This window comes from Periophthalmus magnuspinnatus, chromosome 2 (assembly GCF_009829125.3).
Source record: "Periophthalmus magnuspinnatus isolate fPerMag1 chromosome 2, fPerMag1.2.pri, whole genome shotgun sequence".
Classification (NCBI taxonomy): domain Eukaryota; kingdom Metazoa; phylum Chordata; class Actinopteri; order Gobiiformes; family Gobiidae; genus Periophthalmus; species Periophthalmus magnuspinnatus.
In genome coordinates this window covers 18,943,024-18,968,648 of record NC_047127.1, presented here as the reverse complement: position 1 = coordinate 18,968,648, position 25,625 = coordinate 18,943,024, and the positions used below count along the sequence as shown (strand labels likewise).

At 42.2% G+C, this 25,625-nt stretch overlaps 1 protein-coding gene across 1 annotated transcript; it reads left to right on the top strand.

The window, feature by feature from the left end:
- Positions 1-3,311: 3,311 nt before the first annotated feature.
- On the top strand, positions 3,312-24,270 carry mxra5a (matrix-remodelling associated 5a). Its single transcript, XM_055226829.1, has 8 exons — positions 3,312-3,442; positions 4,830-5,045; positions 5,579-5,708; positions 6,019-6,409; positions 7,580-11,806; positions 13,246-14,161; positions 19,763-20,071; positions 21,745-24,270. Exons 2-8 carry the CDS (start codon positions 4,855-4,857, stop codon positions 23,327-23,329), a joined length of 7,749 nt encoding a protein of 2,582 aa, XP_055082804.1. The 5' UTR covers positions 3,312-3,442; positions 4,830-4,854; the 3' UTR covers positions 23,330-24,270.
- The last annotated feature ends 1,355 nt before the right edge of the window (positions 24,271-25,625 follow it).

Here is a 25,625-nt window from a genome sequence, read left to right as displayed (position 1 = left end):
GGTCCATCTTATACCCAGCAGCAGGTGGAGGTAATTGCGCTGATGGGCTGCAGGTGCACACGGGAGGAGCCAGGGGCTCCGCCCAGCTCCAGGCTCACACAGGTGGGGGAGAGGAAAGCACACAGGGAGACAACACAGATAATGTGTGCATCATGACAGAGACAGGCCTCTATTTTGACTATGTTTAAATCCAGGCTCAAACTGTTCTGTTTAGCTGTGCAGACGACTGAAAGGATTTTGCTGGTACATCTGATATATAACTATCACTACTACTGCTGCTACTACTGCTATTACTACTGCTACTACTACTGCATTGTGCATGTGTTGAATAAGTATGTCTGCGTGCTCTGAGCTCAGTGTTTCCGTAGTAACTCTCAGACTGAGTGTGTTTGTGTGTGTGACAGGTCTAAGTCTGAGTGGATTAATCTGGGCTTTAGATGAATCCTGACTTTAAAATGATTGACAGGAGGCTGCTCTGAAGTCGAGCTCATTAAATCAATCCCAGATTAAACCACACGGAGCAGCGCCGAGCAAAAACTCTAACACCAAATCTGTATAAATGAATGTTACACCCAGAACATTATGACCACTACTGCACTGCACAACTCATTATACTACTACTACTACTACTACTTTTACTATTTGATACTACTACAATCACTACTACTACTACTACTTTTACTATTCAGCTACTAGTACTACTATAATCACTACTACTACTACTACTACTTTTACTACTACTACAACTACTAATACTACTAATACTACTGCTATTGCAACTATAGTGCTACTGCTAAAACTACTACTACTACCACCACTCCTACTCCTCTACTGCTACTAGTACTAATTTAGTACTAATTTTACTACCAATCTACCAGGTTACTACTACTACTATTGGTACTACTACTACTACTACTACTACTACTACTACTATTGCTACTACTACTACTACTACTACTACTACTACTATTGCTACTACTACTACTACTACTATTACTACTAGTACTGCTACTACTACTACTACTACTACTACTACTATTGCTACTACTACTACTACTACTATTACTACTAGTACTGCTACTACTACTACTACTACTACTACTATTGCTACTACTACTACTACTACTATTACTACTAGTACTGCTACTACTACTACTACTACTACTACTACTATTGCTACTACTACTACTACTACTATTACTACTAGTACTGCTACTACTACTACTACTACTACTGCTGCTGCATCTATTACTATTATTACTTCTAGTCCACTACTTTAACTATTATTACTATTACAATTTTACTACTAGTCTAACAAGCAATTACTAATTACTACTATTGTAATACTATTGATACTTTGCAGTGACATCACACTGAGGGTGTTCTACATGTATGTCTATGGTGGAATATTCAGCAGTCACAATGACATGTGCAGACATCAGCAAACGGAGACAAAGAAGATCCAAAAAATCCAAACTGGATTTAAAGATAAGAAACTGTTGGCTAATGCTAATGCTAGCTAGCTTGTGACTGTGATGTTATTTGAGAGGGACGTGTTTAACAGCACAAATCTGCTCACCTGTTGTACTTCAGATAAGTCACTTCTTTATGGTCAGATTGTGTTAAAACAAAGCTCAGATTAAAGTCTAACTTGAATAACAGAGCTTCAGACAGAGCAGAGCCTCCAGTTAGCATCACACTCCCAGAGAATGTTGTACATATATATCTCGTCCTTCTGCACAGACACAGTTGAATGTAACTGTACAATGTAAATGAACAGAACAGAGTCTAGTCTCATTTTTCCATTGGCCACATGTTCCAGACGTTTACTCATCTCTCTGTCCTCCCCCTCTTCTCCTTCTTTTCTTGCTCTCCTCTTTCTCTTTCTCTCCCCTTCTCTCTATCTCTCTCCCTCTTGCTCTCTCTGTCTCCCCTCTCTCCTTTTTTCTCTCTCCTCTGTCCATCTTTCTCCGTCTCTCTCTGCTTCTCTCTCTTGCTCTCACTGTCTCCTTCTCTCTCCCTTTCTCTCTCTCTGTCTCTCTCTCCTCTCTCCGTCCTTGTCTCCTTCTCTGTCCCCTTCTCTATTTCTCCTCTCTCCCTTTCTCTCCTTCTCTCTCTCCTTCTCTCTCTTTCTCTCTCTTTCTCTCTCTCTCTTGCTCTCTCTGTCTCCCCTCTCTCCTCTCTTCTCTCTTCTCTCTCTCCTTCTCTTTTTCTTTGTTCGCACTCGTCCGTCTGATGGAAAGTGGTGACTCAGACTCCTCACGTGAGTTGTTGCAGTTTCCCCTTTATGTGATCTTAAATATGCATTCTTAGTGTGAGCAGGCTCGCCTCTCCACAGATCTGACCTGAAACTTGGCCTGGTGCTTGTCTCCATGGAGATACATAAGTTTAATATACTGTGGAACATTTCAGAGTCACATTGTCCGTTTCAGCTGATAAAAATGTCTTCTTATCAAAATGTCTCTGTCTGAGGTCAAATTCTCTAAATCCTCCCCGTCTCCACCCCATGGAAACAAGAGAGTTAAAACCGTACTGCGGAACATTCTTCATAGAGATAGATACGTCACATTGTGGAAGATTATAGTCAACATGGAAACAAGCAGGAGAGTCAGGTATGTGGAGATGCAAGCCTGCTTACAGTAAGAACACATGTTTTCACTGCACTAAACAGTTTTGGGGTTTTTTTTGCTAAAAAGTTACACACTGTGGCTTTAAACCTCCATATGTTAATTCAATGTTTTCTGTTTGATTTGATTCAGTCTGAAATCCATATAAAATACGACAGTCACATGAGAACTACTTTAGAAAAACTGCTGTCTTAATGAGCTTTCATGCCCCAATTGTACAGTCCAAAACTTAGCAGCTGATTTCATCTGCATTCTCTGGGGGTGTGATGCTAACTGGAGGCACAGCTCTGTCTGGGGTTTTGTTGACTTTAATCTGAGCTTTGTTTTAACACAGACAATAAAGAAGTGACTTATCTGAAGTACAACAGGTGAGCTGATGGTGAGCTGATGTCTCCTTAAATACAGTTTGGATTTTTTTTTTAAGAGTTTTCAGTTTTTGGATCTTAAACACCTTGACGGTGTTTCTGTTGTGTGCAGGGTCATGTGTCTCCATGGTAACTGCTGAACATTCCTTCCTTGTGAGGAATACTCTCTAGGTTTACAGTGTAGGAAAGTTCCCAAGTGCAGCTTTAGTTGTGCTGACTCGTGCCCTGGCTGTAGCCCCTCCCCCTCTGCTCCCTCTCCGCTCTCAGTCCTGTTTCAGTCCTGTTTCAGTCCTGTTTCAGTCCTGCTTCTGTCCTCGCACAGACCAGACCTGATCCTGGACAAGTCTCACTTTGGGATCAGTTTTTCCGACTTCTCCTGGGCTCAAAGTTTGGCGCTGGTTTGAAATGGAATATAAGGAGTTTGTGGCAGACGCATGCTGATACTCTGAGGTAATCACAACTGTTATTACACAAGTACTGAGTCAGTGAGAGGTACTCAGTGAGGGGGTACTCCTGAGTGAGTGAGGGGGTACTCAGTGAGGGGGTACTCCTGAGTGAGTGAGGGGGTACTCGGGAGGCCGTTATTTTAAATAAACTAAACATACTTTGGAAAAGTAAATTAATGGTGGGGAATGTAGTTAATTATGAAGTCTGGTGAATGATGTGTTCAAGTGTGAGCCTGATACAATAAGCATCAGCTTAAACTCCATTCAATCTTCTGCATGTTTCCATGGAAACACACCACATCTGGAAAGTTACATATTGCAACTTTAATAGTGATACATTTGCAAAGGGGTCATTTTGTAGTTTTTACTGTGGTCAAGGAAAATCTACATAAAAATGTCTAAATTAGGTTTAGTCCTGGTTCAGTCCTGGTTTAATCCTGGTTTAGTCCTGGTTTAGTCCTGGTTTAGTCCTGGTTTAGTCCTGGTTTAGTCCTGGTTTAGTCCTGGTTCAGTCCTGGTTTAGTCCTGGTTCAGTCCTGGTTTAATCCTGGTTTAGTCCTGGTTTAGTCCTGGTTTAGTCCTGGTTCAGTCCTGGTTCAGTCCTGGTTTAGTCCTGGTTTAGTCCTGGTTCAGTCCTGGTTTAGTCCTGGTTTAGTCCTGGTTCAGTCCTGGTTTAGTCCTGGTTTAGTCCTGGTTTAGTCCTGGTTTAGTCCTGGTTTAGTCCTGGTTCAGTCCTGGTTTAGTCCTGGTTTAGTCCTGGTTTAGTCCTGGTTTAGTCCTGGTTCAGTCCTGGTTTAGTCCTGGTTTAGTCCTGGTTCAGTCCTGGTTTAGTCCTGGTTTAGTCCTGGTTTAGTCCTGGTTTAGTCCTGGTTCAGTCCTGGTTTAGTCCTGGTTTAGTCCTGGTTTAGTCCAGTCTTGGATTAGTTCTGTTTTAGGCCTGTTTTAATCCTACTACCTCAATATTTCTGACTTTGTAATAAATAGTTAAAACAAAGTGTAAATTAAATAATATTGTAAAAAGTATTAATAATTCAAAATGTAAAAATGTATTACTGACACCAAATAGACAGATAGCCGAGTTACAGGTCAGCTCTACGGGGAGGCGAGCCCACTTATAGTAAGAATGTTTTTCAATGCATTTTTGAGCAATAAAAACACTCTTAATGAAATTAATGCAAGATAAGTTTTATTCGATATTGCGGAACATTCTAAGCATTTTAAGTAGTAGCATCTCCCTGGAGACAAGAAGGTAGGCGGGCTCAAGCAGAAAAGTTAAACCCAAACTAGTAAAACTAGTATCAAAACTCGATACTATAAACAGAACATGTACACACTGACAGCACAAATACATATTCATTACTGACATATTTTTCTCTTTTGTCATAATGCAGCAGTATTAAGCCCCGCCCTCTCATCATGGCTGGTCCAATCACACGTCGACTCTTTCTTCCTCTCCTCCTCCTGAGTGTGGTGTCCCTGTGCCTCTCTGCTGCCCCCTGTCCACGCTCCTGTGCATGTCCTCAGCCCACTGAACTCCACTGCACCTTCAGATCTCTGCTGGCTGTGCCCAACAACATCCACCGCAGCGTCGAGCGGATTAACCTCGGGTAAAGGATTTATGTAGCGGTGGTGGTGGTGTCGATGGTGATGGCGCAGTACTAGTAATATTAGTAGCAGTAGTAACTTTAGTTTTACTGTAATAGTTGTAGTTTAGATTGCACAATTCTAAACTAGGTTCAATCTGTGACTAAACCAGCACTAAACATGATGGGAACCAGGACCTCACTAGAGCTAAACCAGGACTAACCCAGATCTAAACCAGAATTAAACTAGGCCCAAACCAGGACTAAATCAGGACTGAACCAGGCCAAACCAGTCCTAAACCAGATCTAACCCAGATCTAAACTGGCACTAAATCAGAAATAAACCAGACATAAACAAGCGCTAAACTAAGACCAGGCTCAAATTAGATCCAAACCAGAACTTAACCAGATGTAAATGAAGACTAAACAAGGCCCAAACCTGGTATAGTTCAGGTCTTAACCAGGACTAATCTAGATCTAAACCAGGACTATCTCAGGACTAAACCAGGTCTAACCCAGATCTAAATCTGGTCTAAGCCCGGTCTCTCATGTCGCAGGTTTAACAGCATCAGTAGTCTCTCAGAGAAGTCTCTCTCAGGCCTGACCCGACTGGAGTTACTACTGGTCCATGGGAATGACCTGCACTCACTTCCTGATGGAGTGTTCAAGGACCTCTCAGCTCTGCAGGTAAAAACTTTACAAGTTAAAACAGTACATTCATCTCAGCAAAATCAAATATTTTCTGACAAAGAAAGGGTGGTTACTTTGAGGATTTTAATAGCAAATATAAAACAAATATTTAGTAGTTATTTAACTTTTTTTTCTTTGTTACATAATTCTATGTATTTTGCTTCATATATTTGATGTCTTCTGTGTGTTTATAAAATGTAGGAAGTAAAAATAAAGAAAAAAACAGAGAAAGAGAGGATGTGTCCAAACGTTTGATTGGTCGTGTGTTTCAGACCACTCACTGACTCACCCTCCTTTTTTTCTGCAGATGCTAAAGCTAAGCTACAACAAACTGCGCGAGGTAAACCGTCACACGTTCCTGGGTCTCTGGTCTTTGGCGAGGCTTCATCTGGACCACAACAGTCTGGAGTCCTTAGACCCGGACACATTTCATGGACTCACAAATTTGAAACTTTTACAACTGGAAGGAAACCGAATCAAACAACTCCACCCGGCCACCTTCACCACGTTTACGATACTGGAACGATTTCACCTGTCGACGTTAAAGCACTTGTACCTGTCCAACAACAGCCTGAGCACGATCCCAGAGGAGCTGCTGGAGACTATGCCACAGTTGGAAAACCTGTTTTTACATGCGAACCCCTGGATCTGTGACTGCAGCGTCAAGTGGATCCACAAATGGCTCCAAACGGCTCCAGGTGAGAATTTCAAAAGTTCACTTGAAAATAATGATGTGCCATAATGATGTTCATTCATATTTATTCATTAAGTTCACAGCAAAGTAATCTCCATGGAGACAAGCAGGTAGCGGACCCTACACTAAGAAAGATCATAGTGCACCTACAAAAAGTCACCACTAAGCAAAGAGGTACAAGTCTATAGGTACGAGTCAGGTCTAGGTTCAGCAACAGCCTGTGTTCAAAGGATGACCCCTGAACATACTGAATGACCAGGTTATTCCCTCAGTGGATTTTTTCTTCCCTGATGACACGGGCATATTCCCAGATGACAATGGCAGGATTCATGGGGCTCAAATAGTGACAGAGTGGTTCAGGAGCAGGAGACATCATTTTCACACATGGATTGTCCACCACAGAGTCCAGACCTTCACCCCAGTGAGAATCTTTGGGATGTGCTGGAGAAGAGTTTGTGCAGCGTCAGACTCGACCATCATCAAAAAAAAATAACATCATTGGTTGAGTGGTCAGATCCACTGATCCGTAGGTTGGCGGTGTGATTCTAGCTCACAGAGATGAATGCTGTCATTGTGTCCTTGAGCAAGACACTTAACCCACCTCGCCCTCAGTGTCTGCGTACACTGTTGTATGAATGTGTGTATGAATGGGTGAGTGGTTCCTTGTTGTAAAGAGCTTTGAGTGCCTTGAAGGTGGAAAAGCGCTATAGAAAAATGTGACCATTTACCATCAATGCAACATCTTGGTGAAAAATTAATGTAACCCTGGATGGAAATAAATCCTGTAACACTGCAGAAGTGAAATCGAAACAATGCCACAGTGAATGCATGCAAAATATTAGAATGTGTGACCTTTTTTCTAGTGGTCACCTTTTTTTTTGGGCCAGGCAGTGTATAACCTTTAAAACATATGGAGTGTTTTGAAGAATAAAATAACAATTTTGCCCACTATTTCCATTTCCCAAAAACAAAATATAAAAGTATCATTCAACTATAAAAATAAATATGTAACTTGATTTTACCATCCTACAGACTTGAGTCAGGCTAATCCTCTCTAATCCCTTACCTTAAAATGAAAAATGTTGATATTTTAAGAGAAAAAACATGAGTAGACTCGACTCACCCTTGGTAATATTATGTTTGTCTGTTGAATTTATTATTTTTTTTCTTGTAGGTGTGCTGAAGTGTAAAAAGGATCGAGCTCTACCTGGCGGTCAGCTGTGTCCAATCTGTTCTTCTCCAAAGAATCTCCACCAACAACCTCTTGAAGCTCAGGACAGTCTGGTTTGCACGAGTCCTGTCCTCAGCTCCAAACACTCGTCACAGTCTACACCTGAGCAATCCCACCACCAGCTCACACTTTTACAACATTTTAAACAACCTTTCGGAAATATTTCACTTGGATTATCGGACGAACATGGCAATGACGTGGAGCTTGAATGCAGCATCGACGAACCAAAAGATACTAACAAAATTAGCTTTGAGCAAATCGACGATGCTAAAATGGTTAGCAACATTACGCTTTCACTTGATTTGGATTGTGGTGTTGACAGAGAAAGATACGAACGTCTATGGAGATTGATTGCGTATTACACTAGCGTACCAGCGCATTTGAAAAGAGGAATTATGCTAACAAAAGATCCTTATCCTACCTATGTTTACAAGCAGGATTCGGATAAGGATGCGTTGTATTACACGGGAGTGAAAGCTAACATTATGGCGCTACCGTCTTGGTTAATGCAATCATATACAGATTTACAGCTAAACAGGCAAGGTTCCTCCGGAAAGAGAGTTAAGCTAAGTTTAACAACGCAAATATCGCAAAATTTGGAAACAGAAATGATTCAAAGACAAGTTAGAACATGGGTTATAATTGAAGAAGCAAATCTGAATTTTAAAACGGCAATATTAAGCAAAGATTTTGACTTGCAATGTAGCGTGCAAAGTTCTGGTGAACCTGTTATAACATGGATACTGCCAGATGGGACTAAAATAGTGGCTCCAAGTGACAATTCTGATGAAAGATTGTCTATTTCTGCAGATGGTAAGCTTCAAATCAAAATGGCCGAACATAAAGATGCTGGGAATTACTACTGTGTTGCTAAAGCTGACGAAGATGTTGCGATTTCACCGTTTTATGTTAGCATACAAGATTCATCCAACCCGCAACCAGGAGAGGACCAAACTACTACACCTGTTGAGTTAGTGGCTGGGAATTCACTAAACCTAGATTGCAATGGTTTTGGTTCACCTGATCCCGAAGTGAATTGGATTATCCCAAATGGAAATATTGTAAGTTTTAAGTCCAATACATCAAGAGTTTCTGTTTATTCAAATGGAACGCTACATATATCGCAAAGTGTGCCTCCTGATAGTGGATTTTACAAATGTGTAGTTTTGAATCAATATGGTGCAGCTACAAAAACAGCTAAAGTTACTGTGAATAAACGTCCTGGATTGGTTAGGCCTTTAAGAAGATTTCCGTTAAGGCCACAATCTGCTTCTGGGGTAAATACAAAAATTAAAGTTCCGATTCCAGACTTAGAAGGAGGATCGGGCGATACTGATGAAGTTATCAATTCAAAACCAATACGCAAAATAGTTCCAGGTCGAAATGGCATGAATCCTTCAAGAACTCCATGGCGTAGACCTCAGATTATGTTACGAAAGCCAACTTTGCAAAACCCACAAAATGGGAGGAATATTTTAGATAGTCGTAGAAGAATGAACATGTCAAAAACAAAGATAAATCCAGAAAGATGGGCGGACATTTTGGCAAAGATTCGCATCAAGAATGGGCAATTTATGACTACTGCGTCTCCTATAATGGGAACAACACCGAAAATGACAACGCAAGTTCGAGAGTCAACCACTTGGGGGCAAAAAGAGACAACATTTCAACAGTATACAACTCAATATTTGACAACATTAGCAAATGAAGCTTTTGAAGGATCATCAGATGGAGTGACTTTGCATGAGAAAGCTAGCCATGAATTAACCACAGCACCTATTTTTGAACAGGAAAGTGCAGACAGCTTGCAAGCAACAACCCTAAAGCCCATGACATCACCAAATCTCCCCAATTTGCAATTGACTACTTCGAGCAATGTGTTTTTCCTCCCGCAAACCACTTCTGCACCATTGCAAGTTGTCAGTTTTTGGCAGGAAAATCTAAACACTCCAAGCATGAGCGTAACTTATTCCCACCATGAGGACGGTGAAGTGAAAGGAAGCAGTGCAGCTGATCCCAAACCACCTAAAGCTAAGGGAAATCGCAGAAATAAAAGTAAAAATTCCAAATTACATAAAAAGGTTAAAATGGGACAAGTACTTCCAACTGTTGACCCAGATACATCAAATAGGGAGGATGAAATAATACCACAAAAGCCAAACGATGTAGGACTGTTACCAATTGAAGCTATTATTGATTTGGTTTCCCCGACAACTGCTCAAATATGGCACAAGCTAGCTAGTAGTACACGTCAACCAAATTCAAAAAGACGAAATGGAAATCGTAAGAAAAAAACAAATAGGCGTAAAAACAAGCTAAACAAACATATTCAAAATAGTGCTGTAATTGATGAAACGTTTAACCTGGTGAGTGCTGGGCCTACAGAGCTACAAAGAGATGTTTCAGCAAGTCTGGAGCCAATTGTTCCACTAGAAAACGATTCTACGGTAAGCAGCATGAGCCCCGAAGCTAGAACAGAAAGTAATACAAAAACAAAGATACTTGATAATAATCTAGTACAAGGTTTTATTCCAACTGCTTTTCCAGAGACGAGACTGGACACGAGCCCATCGAAATCTATGCAAACTTTTACAAGCCACCCATTGCCACCTGTTAAACCTGTATCCCAGACGCCAGTGGAAAATGCTATAGCACAAAGTTCCTCCGAGAAGCTAAGACACGCAAAGAGGAAGTTAATTCAATCGCGCCAAAGATATACGGCCCTCAAAGGACAGAAACATCTTGTGAATGGGACCAGGGAGCAGTTAGCAACGCGTTCTTCCTCACTAGCGTCCTTAACGGAGCATAAAATGGAGGAGATGCACCATTTTCAAGATACAAGTGGTTTACTGGCCACAACAGGTATTGATTTTGAAGTACAAGCCGTTACAAAAAGGCCAGAAGACTCCTCGAAGGCTTTCATTCAAGATAATAGACGAGATAATGTTGACAGTACAAGTATAATGGCGTCTACAACTGCTTTACCAACGACTACTTTAAATTATGCCCTTACCAAAATGGCCGCCACTGAACCAAAGCTCGAACAAAGTACCATACAAGCTATTAGCATCAGCAATAGCACAAATAAGCCACAACGACAAAATGAATCAGTCATTCATTTTAATATAGCCCCACCGAAAACAACTTTAACAACCCATTTATTGACATATACTACAAAACACACTCCGGGCATTAGTCAAAGCCAGGAAGATTTCAATGAAGATCAACAAATACAAGATGAACGGGTAATTTTATCCCAAAATGCTAGCAATCAAGCAACCAGCATTCCTGTTATTGTAAATGGCAATCAAATCCAACCCAGTCCAACTAATTCTATATCTTTGCAAACTGTTAATGCTAAAACTACAGTAGCACCATCTACTCCTACTAGCATCAGCATTAACCCTACAAATGCTAAAACAACAATCCCATCTTCATTTTTGAATGTAACAACAAAACAACATCCAGCTATTAAGATTAACCCAAAAGTTAGCGATAACGACCTAGAAAATGAAAGTACTTTGCTAATTTCTTCCACAAATTCTATTCTAAAATCAACCATAATGCCGCCTATGCTAAATTACGCCACACATAAAGTTCCTAGCATCACAACTAATATGAATATTGCAAAAGAAGATCAAAATTTTGAAGCTAAACCAATGAATTATTCACATTTTGCTGTACAAAATTCAACTTTGTCTCCACATCTAGCAAGAAATACCACCCAACAAGCTAACAGCATTAGCATTAGCCTTAAACTAGACCAAGGTAATCAAGCTAAATTGCTAAAAACATCTGTCACACCTAAAATGCATGCCACCCAGCGACCAACTCAAGCTACATCAGCACTTTCAGATCTTGTAACCCAGGCATCTAACCACAGAATGAACCAATTTATTAGCTCAAATCCTAGCATACCAACAATCAACTTGAAGACCACCCCTGCCCCAACTTTTACCCCATTTTTGGCTAAATTGTGGACAGAAGAAACGCCGCAAGCTAGCACGACGTCAAAGCTACCCGCCTTAGCCACTTATCCAAGGGGGAAGCCAAGGATAACCAAGAGTAATTTCCAAATTATGAGCGTAAAAGCTGAAACAGATGCCATACTTCCCTGCGCAGCCAATGGAGAACCCAAGCCTTTCCTGTCATGGACTAAAGTTTCAACCGGTAGGTATGAGTCACCATGTAGCTAGCTCGTAATTAGCATTTAACAACCAACATTTTCAGTTTAGCCTTGGCGAATTGAGGCAGACTGAAGACATTTTTGTAATAGATTAAAAGTGATGGCATTGAACAAATGGAATGAGAGAAATGAGAGAATTCTTTGTGTGATAATTCAAATATTTTATTTTCATGGAAGGTTTTATGAGAGGCACTATTTATTTTACTTTTTAGGTGTTTTTTAGCCAAGAAAATGGTGCTCAACAATCACGGCCCACCCCCTACTTCCGGACGAATGTCCCATTCATTTTTACCAGACTTTCCGAATAAAGATAATATTTTAAAAATTTAGAAATCTCAAGGCTAATCATCTCTGTAACTAATGAGCACCAGACCTATGATTTTATTTCAAATCTGTTTATGAAACTTTTTAAACATTTAAGAGTCTTGTGTTTGAAATGTGCTTTATGGACTTAAAACAACTGTGTTATGGATAACACGTAGGTGGTTAAACTGCGTGATGAACTCTTAATATTAACATTTTTTGAAAAGTCTATGGGAAAAATGAATAGAAAATGTCACTGTTGAGCTCTATACGCTGAAGAATATGAAATTTTACAGAAAGCATGGTCACCTCTCCACAGACCTGACTTGTAGCTTGGCTTGGTGGACCTGCCTGCTTGTCGCCATGGAGATGAAGTTTAATGCCATGGCACTTAACATGCAAAATTAGAAACTTACAGAGAAAAGTAATGGACCCTTCACCAGTAAAGTTCACTAGAACATATACTTAAAGGGTGGTAAAAGATGGAATATATCACAATTTACCAATTTATTCTGAATGTTTGCCCCACTCAAATAGTAAGGAACCTTCCAGTAACTCAGTTCAACAACCCTGCTGAATGTGCCCATGTCACACGATTGTCTGATCTCTGTTCTAATGTTGTTTCCTCAATACAAATAGACCTGGAGTTGTGTTTTGTTTGTTTGTAACACACAAACCCTGCATATTTAGGAGAGTTCTTCTCTCATCATGTGGTAATACAGGAAGTACTTCGCTTCAATTCCATACACCTTCAGTAGAATCATTTGGATCATTTCAGCCCTAGACCTGCAAATCTCTACTGTATTAAAGGTAAAAGAAGCTGTTAACTTGAAAACTACCACTTCATGACATCACAAGGTGGAACAGAGCATTTTGAGCTTTGGAGATGTTGCAGACTAATAAAGTGTTACTCAAACAAGTGTGAATGAAACAAAACACAACTCCAGGTCTGTTTTTGAGGAGGTAACAACATTATAGCCTGGATTAAAGCTACAAGAGTCCATTTTGTGTAATATAGGAGCTCTAAGCTAACAGTATAAACAGTCTTTTTTCTCTGGATTGGTTAAAAGTATTGATATATAATATCAAAGATGTAATATATTTTTCCTCCTTTTTTCAGGTACCAGTATCCCCCAAAACACCAGACTGCAGCGTTATGAAGTACATAAAAATGGGTCGCTCATCATCCGAAACATTCAACCAGTAGACGGCGGAGAATATCTTTGCAGTGTTCAAAACCAATATGGCTCTGACGAGATGCTAACCAACCTCGTGGTGCTCTCTCAACACCCCAAAATCCTGCAGTCTCGGCATCGTGATGTTTCTGTAAATTTGGGGTCCAGTATTGATTTAGAGTGCCAAGTTGAGGGCCACCCAAAACCTAAAGTAATGTGGGTGCTACCAAATCACGCTCAAATGGCTGTCACGCCTTTCGGGTCAGCTTCAAATCGGGTTAACATTTTACAAAACGGTACTTTACGAATTGTCCAAGCTGGTTTTTCAGATCGAGGGATTTACAAATGTGTTGGGAGCAGTGTTTCAGGAGCAGACACAGTTTCTGTAAGGTTATATGTTTCATCGCTGCCTCCAGTTTTTCAACAAATGCCAATTGAAAACATCACGGCTACCGAAAATGGCATTGTCTACTTGGATTGTACTGCTAATGGTTCACCTCAACCTACGATACGATGGACTACACCACAGAACATCAAGCTAACATCGTCACAATACTTAAACGGGCATAATTTGATGGTTTTTCCAAATGGCACACTTATCATCCAACGATTAACCCAAGGAAATGCCGGAAAGTATGAATGTTTGGCTAGCAACATGATGGGGACTAGCAAAAGGACAGTTAACTTGTTTGTGAAGAGTAAGATGCAAACAGCTAAAGCTAGCATCAGAATGGCATCGCCAAAGTTGACAGAAGTGGTTTACGGAGGGAGGCTAAAACTGGACTGTGTGGCTAAAGGAGACCCAGAACCAAGAGTGATCTGGAGAATGCCGTCCAAGAAACTAGTGGACGCACAATACAGGTAGGACAATAATAGGAACGGATCACTACAGCTCAGGAACACAAATAAATCACACACACCAGACTGAGATCACTCTGTGTCACACACACACCAGACTGAGATCACTCTGTATCACACACATACACCAGGCTGAGATCACTCTTTCACACACACACACACACACACCCCCACACACACACACACACACACACACACCCACATACACCAGACCGAGATCACTCTGTGTCACACACACACCAGACTGAGATCACTCTGTGTCACACACACACCAGACTGAGATCACTCTGTATCACACACATACACCAGGCTGAGATCACTCTTTCACACACACACACACACACCCCCCACACACACACACACACACACACACACACCCACATACACCAGACCGAGATCACTCTGTGTCACACACACACCAGACTGAGATCACTCTGTGTCACACACACACCAGACTGAGATCACTCTGTATCGCACACATACACCAGACTGAGATCACTCTGTATCACACACATACACCAGGCTGAGATCACTCTTTCACACACACACACACACCCCCCCCCCCCACACACACACACACACACACACACACCCACATACACCAGACCGAGATCACTCTGTGTCACACACACACCAGACTGAGATCACTCTGTGTCACACACACACCAGACTGAGATCACTCTGTATCGCACACATACACCAGGCTGAGATCACTCTGTGTCACACACATACACCAGGCTGAGATCACTCGTTCACACACACACACACACACCCCTACACCGGACCGAGATCACTCTTTCACACACACACACACACACACACCAGACTAAGATCACTCTTTGTCACACATACACCAGACCGAGATCACTCTGTGTCACACATACACCAGACCGAGATCACTCTGTGTCACACATACACCAGACCGAGATCACTCTGTGTCACACACATACACCAGACCGAGATCACTCTGTGTCACACACACACACACACCAGACTGAGATCACTCTGTGTCACACATACACCAGACCGAGATCACTCTGTGTCACACACATACACCAGACCGAGATCACTCTGTGTCACACACATACACCAGACTGAGATCACTCTGTGTCACACACACATACACCAGACTGAGATCACTCTGTGTCACACATACACACACCAGACTGAGATCACTCTGTGTCACACACATACACCAGACCGAGGTCACTCTGTGTCACACATACACACACACCAGACCGAGATCACTCTGTGTCACACATACACCAGACCGAGATCACTCTGTGTCACACATACACCAGACTGAGATCACTCTGTGTCACACACATACACCAGACCGAGATCACTCTGTGTCACACACACACACACACCAGACTGAGATCACTCTGTGTCACACATACACCAGACCGAGATCACTCTGTGTCACACATACACCAGACCGAGATCACTCTGTGTCACACACATACACCAGACCGAGATCACTCTGTGTCACACACATACACCAGACTGAGATCACTCTGTGTCGCACACACATACACCAGACTGAGATAACTCTGTGTCACACACATACACCAGACTGAGATCACTCTGTGTCACACATACACACACACCAGACTGAGATCACTCTGTGTCACACATACACACACACCAGACTGAGATCACTCTGTCACACATACACCAGACTGAGATCACTCTGTGTCACACATACACACACACCAGACTGAGATCACTCTGTGTCACACATACACCAGACCGAGATCACTCTGTGTCACACATACACCAGACCGAGATCACTCTGTGTCACACATACACCAGACCGAGATCACTCTGTGTCACACATACACCAGACCGAGATCACTCTGTGTCACACATACACCAGACCGAGATCACTCTGTGTCACACATACACCAGACCGAGATCACTCTGTGTCACACATACACACACACACCAGACTGAGATCACTCTGTGTCACACATACACCAGACTGAGATCACTCTGTGTCACACATACACCAGACTGAGATCACTCTGTGTCACACATACACCAGACTGAGATCACTCTGTGTCACACACACATACACCAGACTGAGATCACTCTGTGTCACACATACACACACACCAGACTGAGATCACTCTGTGTCACACATACACCAGACTGAGATCACTCTGTGTCACACATACACCAGACTGAGATCACTCTGTGTCACACATACACACACACCAGACTGAGATCACTCTGTGTCACACATACACCAGACCGAGATCACTCTGTGTCACACATACACACACACACCAGACTGAGATCACTCTGTGTCACACACATACACCAGACTGAGATCACTCTGTGTCACACACACACACACCAGACTGAGATCACTCTGTGTCACACACATACACCAGACCGAGATCACTCTGTGTCACACATACACACACACCAGACCGAGATCACTCTGTGTCACACATACACACCAGACTGAGATCACTCTGTGTCACACATACACCAGACCGAGATCACTCTGTGTCACACATACACCAGACCGAGATCACTCTGTGTCACACATACACCAGACTGAGATCACTCTGTGTCACACACACACACACACACACACACACACCAGACCGAGATCACTCTGTGTCACACACACACACACACACACCAGACTGAGATCACTCTGTGTCACACATACACACACACCAGACCGAGATCACTCTGTGTCACACATACACACCAGACTGAGATCACTCTGTGTCACACATACACCAGACCGAGATCACTCTGTGTCACACATACACCAGACCGAGATCACTCTGTGTCACACATACACCAGACTGAGATCACTCTGTGTCACACACACACACACACACACACACCAGACCGAGATCACTCTGTGTCACACACACACACACACCAGACTGAGATCACTCTGTGTCACACATACACACCAGACTGAGATCACTCTGTGTCACACATACACCAGACCGAGATCACTCTGTGTCATACATACACCAGACCGAGATCACTCTGTGTCACACATACACCAGACTGAGATCACTCTGTGTCACACATACACCAGACTGAGATCACTCTGTGTCACACATACACACACACCAGACTGAGATCACTCTGTGTCACACATACACCAGACCGAGATCACTCTGTGTCACACATACACACACACCAGACTGAGATCACTCTGTGTCACACATACACACCAGACTGAGATCACTCTGTGTCACACATACACCAGACCGAGATCACTCTGTGTCACACATACACCAGACCGAGATCACTCTGTGTCACACATACACCAGACTGAGATCACTCTGTGTCACACATACACCAGACTGAGATCACTCTGTGTCACACATACACACACACCAGACTGAGATCACTCTGTGTCACACATACACCAGACCGAGATCACTCTGTGTCACACATACACACACACCAGACTGAGATCACTCTGTGTCACACACATACACCAGACTGAGATCACTCTGTGTCACACACACATACACCAGACTGAGATCACTCTGTGTCACACATACACACACACCAGACTGAGATCACTCTGTGTCACACACATACACCAGACCGAGATCACTCTGTGTCACACATACACACACACCAGACCGAGATCACTCTGTGTCACACATACACACCAGACTGAGATCGATCTGTGTCACACATACACCAGACTGAGATCACTCTGTGTCACACATACACCAGACCGAGATCACTCTGTGTCACACATACACCAGACCGAGATCACTCTGTGTCACACATACACACACACCAGACTGAGATCACTCTGTGTCACACATACACACCAGACTGAGATCACTCTGTGTCACACATACACCAGACCGAGATCACTCTGTGTCACACATACACCAGACCGAGATCACTCTGTGTCACACACATACACCAGACCGAGATCACTCTGTGTCACACACACACACCAGACCGAGATCACTCTGTGTCACACACACACACACACCAGACTGAGATCACTCTGTGTCACACATACACACACACCAGACCGAGATCACTCTGTGTCACACATACACACCAGACTGAGATCACTCTGTGTCACACATACACCAGACCGAGATCACTCTGTGTCACACATACACCAGACTGAGATCACTCTGTGTCACACACACATACACCAGACTGAGATCACTCTGTGTCACACATACACCAGACCGAGATCACTCTGTGTCACACATACACCAGACTGAGATCACTCTGTGTCACACACACACACACCAGACTGAGATCACTCTGTGTCACACACATACACCAGACCGAGATCACTCTGTGTCACACATACACACACACCAGACTGAGATCACTCTGTGTCACACATACACCAGACTGAGATCACTCTGTGTCACACATACACCAGACCGAGATCACTCTGTGTCACACATACACCAGACCGAGATCACTCTGTGTCACACATACACACACACCAGACTGAGATCACTCTGTGTCACACATACACACCAGACTGAGATCACTCTGTGTCACACATACACCAGACCGAGATCACTCTGTGTCACACATACACCAGACCGAGATCACTCTGTGTCACACATACACCAGACTGAGATCACTCTGTGTCACACACACATACACCAGACTGAGATCACTCTGTGTCACACATACACACACACCAGACTGAGATCACTCTGTGTCACACACATACACCAGACCGAGATCACTCTGTGTCACACATACACACACACCAGACTGAGATCACTCTGTGTCACACATACACCAGACTGAGATCACTCTGTGTCACACATACACCAGACCGAGATCACTCTGTGTCACACATACACCAGACCGAGATCACTCTGTGTCACACATACACACACACCAGACTGAGATCACTCTGTGTCACACATACACACCAGACTGAGATCACTCTGTGTCACACATACACCAGACCGAGATCACTCTGTGTCACACATACACCAGACCGAGATCACTCTGTGTCACACACATACACCAGACCGAGATCACTCTGTGTCACACACACACACCAGACCGAGATCACTCTGTGTCACACACACACACACACCAGACTGAGATCACTCTGTGTCACACATACACACACACCAGACCGAGATCACTCTGTGTCACACATACACACCAGACTGAGATCACTCTGTGTCACACATACACCAGACCGAGATCACTCTGTGTCACACATACACCAGACCGAGATCACTCTGTGTCACACATACACCAGACCGAGATCACTCTGTGTCACACACATACACCAGACCGAGATCACTCTGTGTCACACACACACACACACCAGACCGAGATCACTCTGTGTCACACACACACACACCAGACTGAGATCACTCTGTGTCACACACATACATCAGACCAAAGTTTGTGCAGCCTTGTTCTAGTTGTACCTAGAACAAGATGAACAAATAAATACATTTGTGGTTATAATTATAAGTTTCCCTCCGGGTCTGTCCTCACAAGAAAGTTCAAACTCAATCCACATTTCCCAGATAGTATCATTTAATTTTTTTTTTTTATTTCATCATTGACATATACAATGTCTTCTATTTTCAGTTTTGACCCAAGAATCCAGGTGCATCCTAATGGCTCTTTAACGGTACATTCTGTCACGGACAAAGATGGCGGCGAGTATCTGTGCGTGGCACGAAACAAGATGGGAGATGATTATGTTGCTCTTGCAGTGGAGATTTTGACGAAGCCGGCTCAAATCGAACAGAAAAGGTTACTCTCCAGTCAGGAAGTGATCTACGGAGGGGACCTGAAGGTGGACTGCATCGCATCTGGACTCCCAAACCCACAGATCAGCTGGGCCTTACCCGACGGGACCAGGGTCAACCACGAGAAGCAGAGACGAGGGCGAAGGTACCACATGTATTTATTTACTTTCACTCTACTGTTATTGCTTTACCTGTTATGTTCCACATTATGACATTAAACATATCATGCACTTTTGTTTTTTGTTTCAATTAGAGGTATTCATAGCTAAAAAAAAAACAAACATGCATTCTTACTGTGAGCAGGGTCACCTCCCCAGAGAGCTGACCCTCTGCTCTCCAGGGAGAGTTAAAGAGATAAATGCCTTACAGTGGAATGTTCTAAGTAAAGCAATAACATCTCCATAGAGACCAGGAATTGATGGACCCTCAGAAAAGTTACATAGTGCACCCTTAACTGATTTTGCGTGATATATTTATGAACTGTCTGTATTATTTGAGTTGAAAGCTTATCTGGAGTTGGTTGTGACATTTCCAGGTCCTTATGCTCCCTCATTGTACCTCATCATTACTTTACAGTGTAATGCATGACCCTTTACACAAAACTTTCATTTATTACATACTCATTATATCGACGCTCTATAATCCTGTAGAAAATGCACAGCAAGGCCACTGTCTTTCAAAACGAGCTCGAAACTCACATTTATTTCTGAAGGTTTTTTTTTTTTTTTTTTTTTTATCGCTAAGAAGAAATCCAAGTTATGTAAGGCTGTGTTAGATAAATGGAGCAAAGTGTCTCTTGAAATTCTTGAGGCAATGAAGTCCATACATCACAGACACAAGAGCAGCCTTGAAGTAGCACATGTATAAAGTACACTAACAGAGATCTACCACTTTGCCCTATTGCAGGAGTTTTGGTATTAGATGAACAGATAAACAAATAATGGAGTTATATATTTTAGTGGTACTATGGCCCTGTCCTCACATGAACCCTCTGCCTGATTTCACCCCCTGTATTTGAGCAAAATTTGTCTGTCCCAGTACATGTATATTATATAAGCAGCTCTGGAGGTCAAAATAAGTCCACTGTGTGCTTTCTGCATCTAATTATAAAGAGTCTGAGAATCAGGAAGTGAGCAGTTAGCATGGTAGTTGTTGACCTGTAGACCATTGTCCATCAGTCTCCTCCGTGCCGTGTGTCCTGTACAGTGCACAATGTGTTCAGACAGTATTTTTAATGCAGTACCAAGCCCATTGAATGCCAGGAAGGGCTGGTTTGGCAAATTTTAGAAACACTTTGGACTTAAGTATTTCTCTGCACGGAGAGACACCTCTGCAGATACCGCTGAAGCAGAGGCACGTCAACAACACATTCAAAGTGATTATCGAGGAAGGGGGATATAATATACAAAGGTTTAAACTTTAAGAGTGTTTAAACAAGAGAGAAATGTGAGAAAATGTTATTGCCTCTATATACTATATGTATTGCGGGGTATTTTTGAACGTAACCCCTGCAATAAACGAGCACCGTATTGTCATTTCCGTTGTAGTCCACTACTGGGAGTAGTAGCGAAGCACCACAAATCACACAAGTGTGATTTCTATTATTTCATACACTCTTTTTTGCGCAAGTTTTATTTATGTTCTTTAATTTGAGCACAATTTAAAGAAATCTTAAAGTACTTACTCTTGTACCCCATAATTACCCATTAACTCATCAATATTTATTTAATCTAAAACTTCAGCTAAATTATAAGCTTCTCCTGTAAAAATATGACTTAGTATAACCGCAATGATTCAAAACCTTTTGTCTTTTTTTAGATATGTGGTGTTTGACAATGGGACCCTGTTCTTCAACGACGTGGGCATGCGAGAGGAGGGCGACTACACCTGCTATGCCGACAACCAGATCGGGAGGGACGAAATGAAAATCTATGTTAAGGTCAAATCTGCCTTGTCTCCGCCACAAATCCAAAACAGAACAGTAACTTCACTTGTTCAAGTCCTTTACGGTGAAAATGTAACCTTACATTGCCATGCTAAAGGTGAACCAACTCCTACGTATACCTGGATATCACCAATGAACCGGATTATCGATTCAAATAAGGAAAAATATCAAGTTTTTAACAACGGAACATTAATTGTGCGAAGAGTTCAACGTTTTGACGCTGGGGATTACACTTGCATGGCTCGGAACAGCTTTGGACAAGACAACAAAATCCTCAAAGTTGATGTTTTGGTTGCACCGCCTGTTATTAGCAACAACAGAAATAATTTTAAAGTTTCTACATTTCAAAATGCTATGATTTTACTGGATTGTGTTGCTAAGGGAACGCCGAATCCAAGAATTATGTGGGTGCTACCTGGTAATGTGATCCTACCCGCTCCTTACTCCGGCAGTCGGATGACTGTTTTTCAAAATGGCACTTTGGAAATCCGATCAGCTAAAACAAGCGATTCAGGACAGCTAGCTTGTATAGCAAGAAATGAAGGAGGAGAGGTCAGATTAGGAGTTAACCTTGAGGTTAAAGAAGCTAATGCTAGAATGCAAGTTCCTGAAACCCAATTGGACGATGTATCATTGACTGCTGGCAATGCTATGACTCTGAATTGCTCATTTGAAGGTCATAATATCAAACTGATTACATGGGTGCTTCCGAATGGGACTCCTTTGCTTAGTGGTGCACGTATTACCAAATTCTTCCACCGTCAAGATGGCTCCTTAGTAATTAGCAACCCTACTTTAGCTGAAGCAGGTACGTACCGATGTTTGGGGCGTAGCAACTCTGGTCAGGTTGAGCAATTTGTGCAGCTGACGCTCAGGAGAACACCTGAAATCGCTAATAGATATAATTCACCAGTTAACGTTTTGAATGGGGATAGGCTAATGCTACATTGTGTTACAAATGAGGAACCGCTACAGCTAACGTGGACGCTACCAAGTGGAGTTGTTTTGAATCGTCCACAAAAAGCTGGGAGGTATTCAGTCTTGCAAAATGGTACGCTAGCGATTCAACAAGTTAGTGTTTACGATAGAGGTTTGTACGTTTGCAGAGCGGCTAACGAATATGGTAGCTCGGCTATATCTGTCTCTGTTATCGTAATAGCCTACCCTCCTCGTATCACGAATGGACCAAATTCAGTGACGTATGCGAAACGTGGGGTAGCAATACAACTGAACTGCGCAGCCACTGGTATTCCCAATGTGGAATTAGCCTGGGAAACGCCAGACAAATCTAGGCTAGTCGTTAGCACACAACCGCGACTTTTTGGGAATAAATACCTTCACCCGCAAGGTTCGCTAGTCATCCAAAACCCGACACCAAAAGATGCCGGAGTTTACAAATGTACAGCCCGAAACGCGATCGGAATGGATTCAAAAACAACATATTTAAATGTTTACTAAGAAGAACAAGTCACTGTAACTGCCCAAGAAACTGCCAATGCAAAGTAACTTACCCAAACTACTACTGTTACGGGACCAAAATAAAACACTCACAGTGTGCCAAAAGACTCTCAAACCAAATGGACTTAAAGAACTAAGAGCCTATTGGGAAGTGTTCACGTGGAAATGAGTGAACATGTGGAACAAACGATATTGAACAAGTTAAAAACAAGCCCTAAACGATTTGACTGTGTCAGACTCTCAGCTGAAAAACATTGTTCCAAATCGTTAGAATCTTTAAAAGGCAACAACAAATATAAGAACGAGCCAAGTAGAAAAAGACATGCCATTTTAAGCTGATTTTTGTGCTGGTCCAAACAAAACCATATCCAAGTAAATTCATCAAATTCAACACTGAAGCTTGAAGAATATTTCATGTATTTTTTAAATCACACCCAATGGCCAGTTTTATTCAAGTGTTACTGAACAACTCATTCAAATGTTCTCACTGTATACACCAGGCATGGCCAAACTGTGGCCCGGGGGCCAAATGCGGCCCACAGACCAATTTTTCTTGGCCCTCAAGCTTCAAGGTGAATTGGCCCATATTACTTTAAACAGTACTTTTACTGTACATTTCTGAAAATCTACATTAACAAGTCCATATCAAATATATAATGTGTCGTATTGTGGATGTGAGCATGAATAAAGGTCTAGTGGTTCAGTCTAACAGATTTGAAGTATTCATTGTATTGGTGACCAGTCTATGGCCCTCAATCCCCTTGGCCTTTAGCTTTGTCAGTGCTTTTATGTGTGGCCCTTAATGAGAAAAGTTTGGACACCCCTGGTATACACACATGAATTAAAGGTAGACTGTGTAACTTTTGTGCTGAGTGGGTTTCCACAGAGATGTTATCCCCTCTTCTGGAATATTCCACAGTGGTGGTTGTTGGTTGGTTGACCAAAGAAGCTGATCATTTCATTAAAGCCACAGTATGTAACATTTTAGCCAAAAAACAGACTAAAATTAAAGCATGTTTTTTTCAGTTTGGTTGTGTTTATTGCACTGGACCAGCGTCCTTTTGGTGAGTGAGCTTGCATCTCCACAAACCTGACTCTTATTTGGCCTGTAGGAGGGAAATGCTGTTCCTTCCCACAGTATGCAGAGGTGGAATGTAACAAAGTAAGACTATGAAAGTACTTTACTTAAGTACATTTTACTTGAGTATATTGGAGAGCAGTATCTGTACTTTCTACTCCACTACATTTTTGAACTGGACTGAAAAGTAAAAGTATTTTTATTGTTTGAGCCCTGCTGAAAAGGCTGAGGGTTTATTTTTAACACGTTCAGAATTTGAACAAAACAAAAAATATACAAATAAAAACAGTCAATAAAAACTATCAGTTCTTTTGTTTTCTACAGTTGTTTCTGTTGAAGAAAATTCAGCTGAAATATTTATCAAAATGATTTTGTTAGATCTCAAACTCTGCTTGAAATACTTTTACTTTTTACTCTTTTTAAACTGGTATTTTAATACTTTTACTAGAGTAGATTTTTTCATGCAATACTTTTACTTGAGTATTTTTTTGCTCCACTATCTGTACTTAAACTACCGATCTCCATGGAGAATGTTTCGAAGTATAGCTTTATCCTTCTATTTCCATGGAATCATGCAGGTGATGTGCCACCTGCAAAAAGTTACACACTGTAGCTTTAACAGACAGTAGTGTTCATGTTTGGTGTGTAGTTGTGTGTACTAGTGTGTACTTGTGTGTGGTTGTGTGTACTTGTGTGTGGTTGTGTGTAGTTGTGTGTGGTTGTGTGTACTTGTGTGTGGTTGTGTGTACTTGTGTGTGGGTGTGTGTACTTGTGTGTACTTGTGTGTGGTTGTGTGTACTTGTGTGTGGTTGTGTGTACTTGTGTGTGGTTGTGTGTGGTTGTGTGTACTTGTGTGTGGTTGTGTGTACTTGTGTGTGTTGTGTGTACTTGTGTGTGGTTGTGTGTACTTGTGTGTGGTGGGGTGCACTTGTGTGTGGTTGTGTGTACTTGTGTGTGTACTTGTGTGTACTTGTGTGTGGTTGTGTGTACTTGTGTGTACTTGTGTGTGGTTGTGTGTACTTGTGTGTGGTTGTGTGTACTTGTGTGTACTTGTGTGTGGTTGTGTGTACTTGTGTGTGGTTGTGTGTGTTGTGTGTACTTGTGTGTGGTTGTGTGTACTTGTGTGTGGTGGGGTGCACTTGTGTGTGGTTGTGTGTACTTGTGTGTACTTGTGTGTGTACTTGTGTGTGGTTGTGTGTACTTGTGTGTACTTGTGTG

Excerpts from the sequence above, each read along its gene's own strand:
- mxra5a (XM_055226829.1), top strand. The coding sequence starts at position 4,855 with ATGGCTGGTCCAATCACACGTCGACTCTTTCTTCCTCTCCTCCTCCTG. Across the intron at positions 6,410-7,579 it reads ATGGCTCCAAACGGCTCCAG|GTGTGCTGAAGTGTAAAAAG; the intron begins GTGAGAATTTCA and ends TTTTTCTTGTAG. Across the intron at positions 20,072-21,744 it reads AAGCAGAGACGAGGGCGAAG|ATATGTGGTGTTTGACAATG; the intron begins GTACCACATGTA and ends GTCTTTTTTTAG.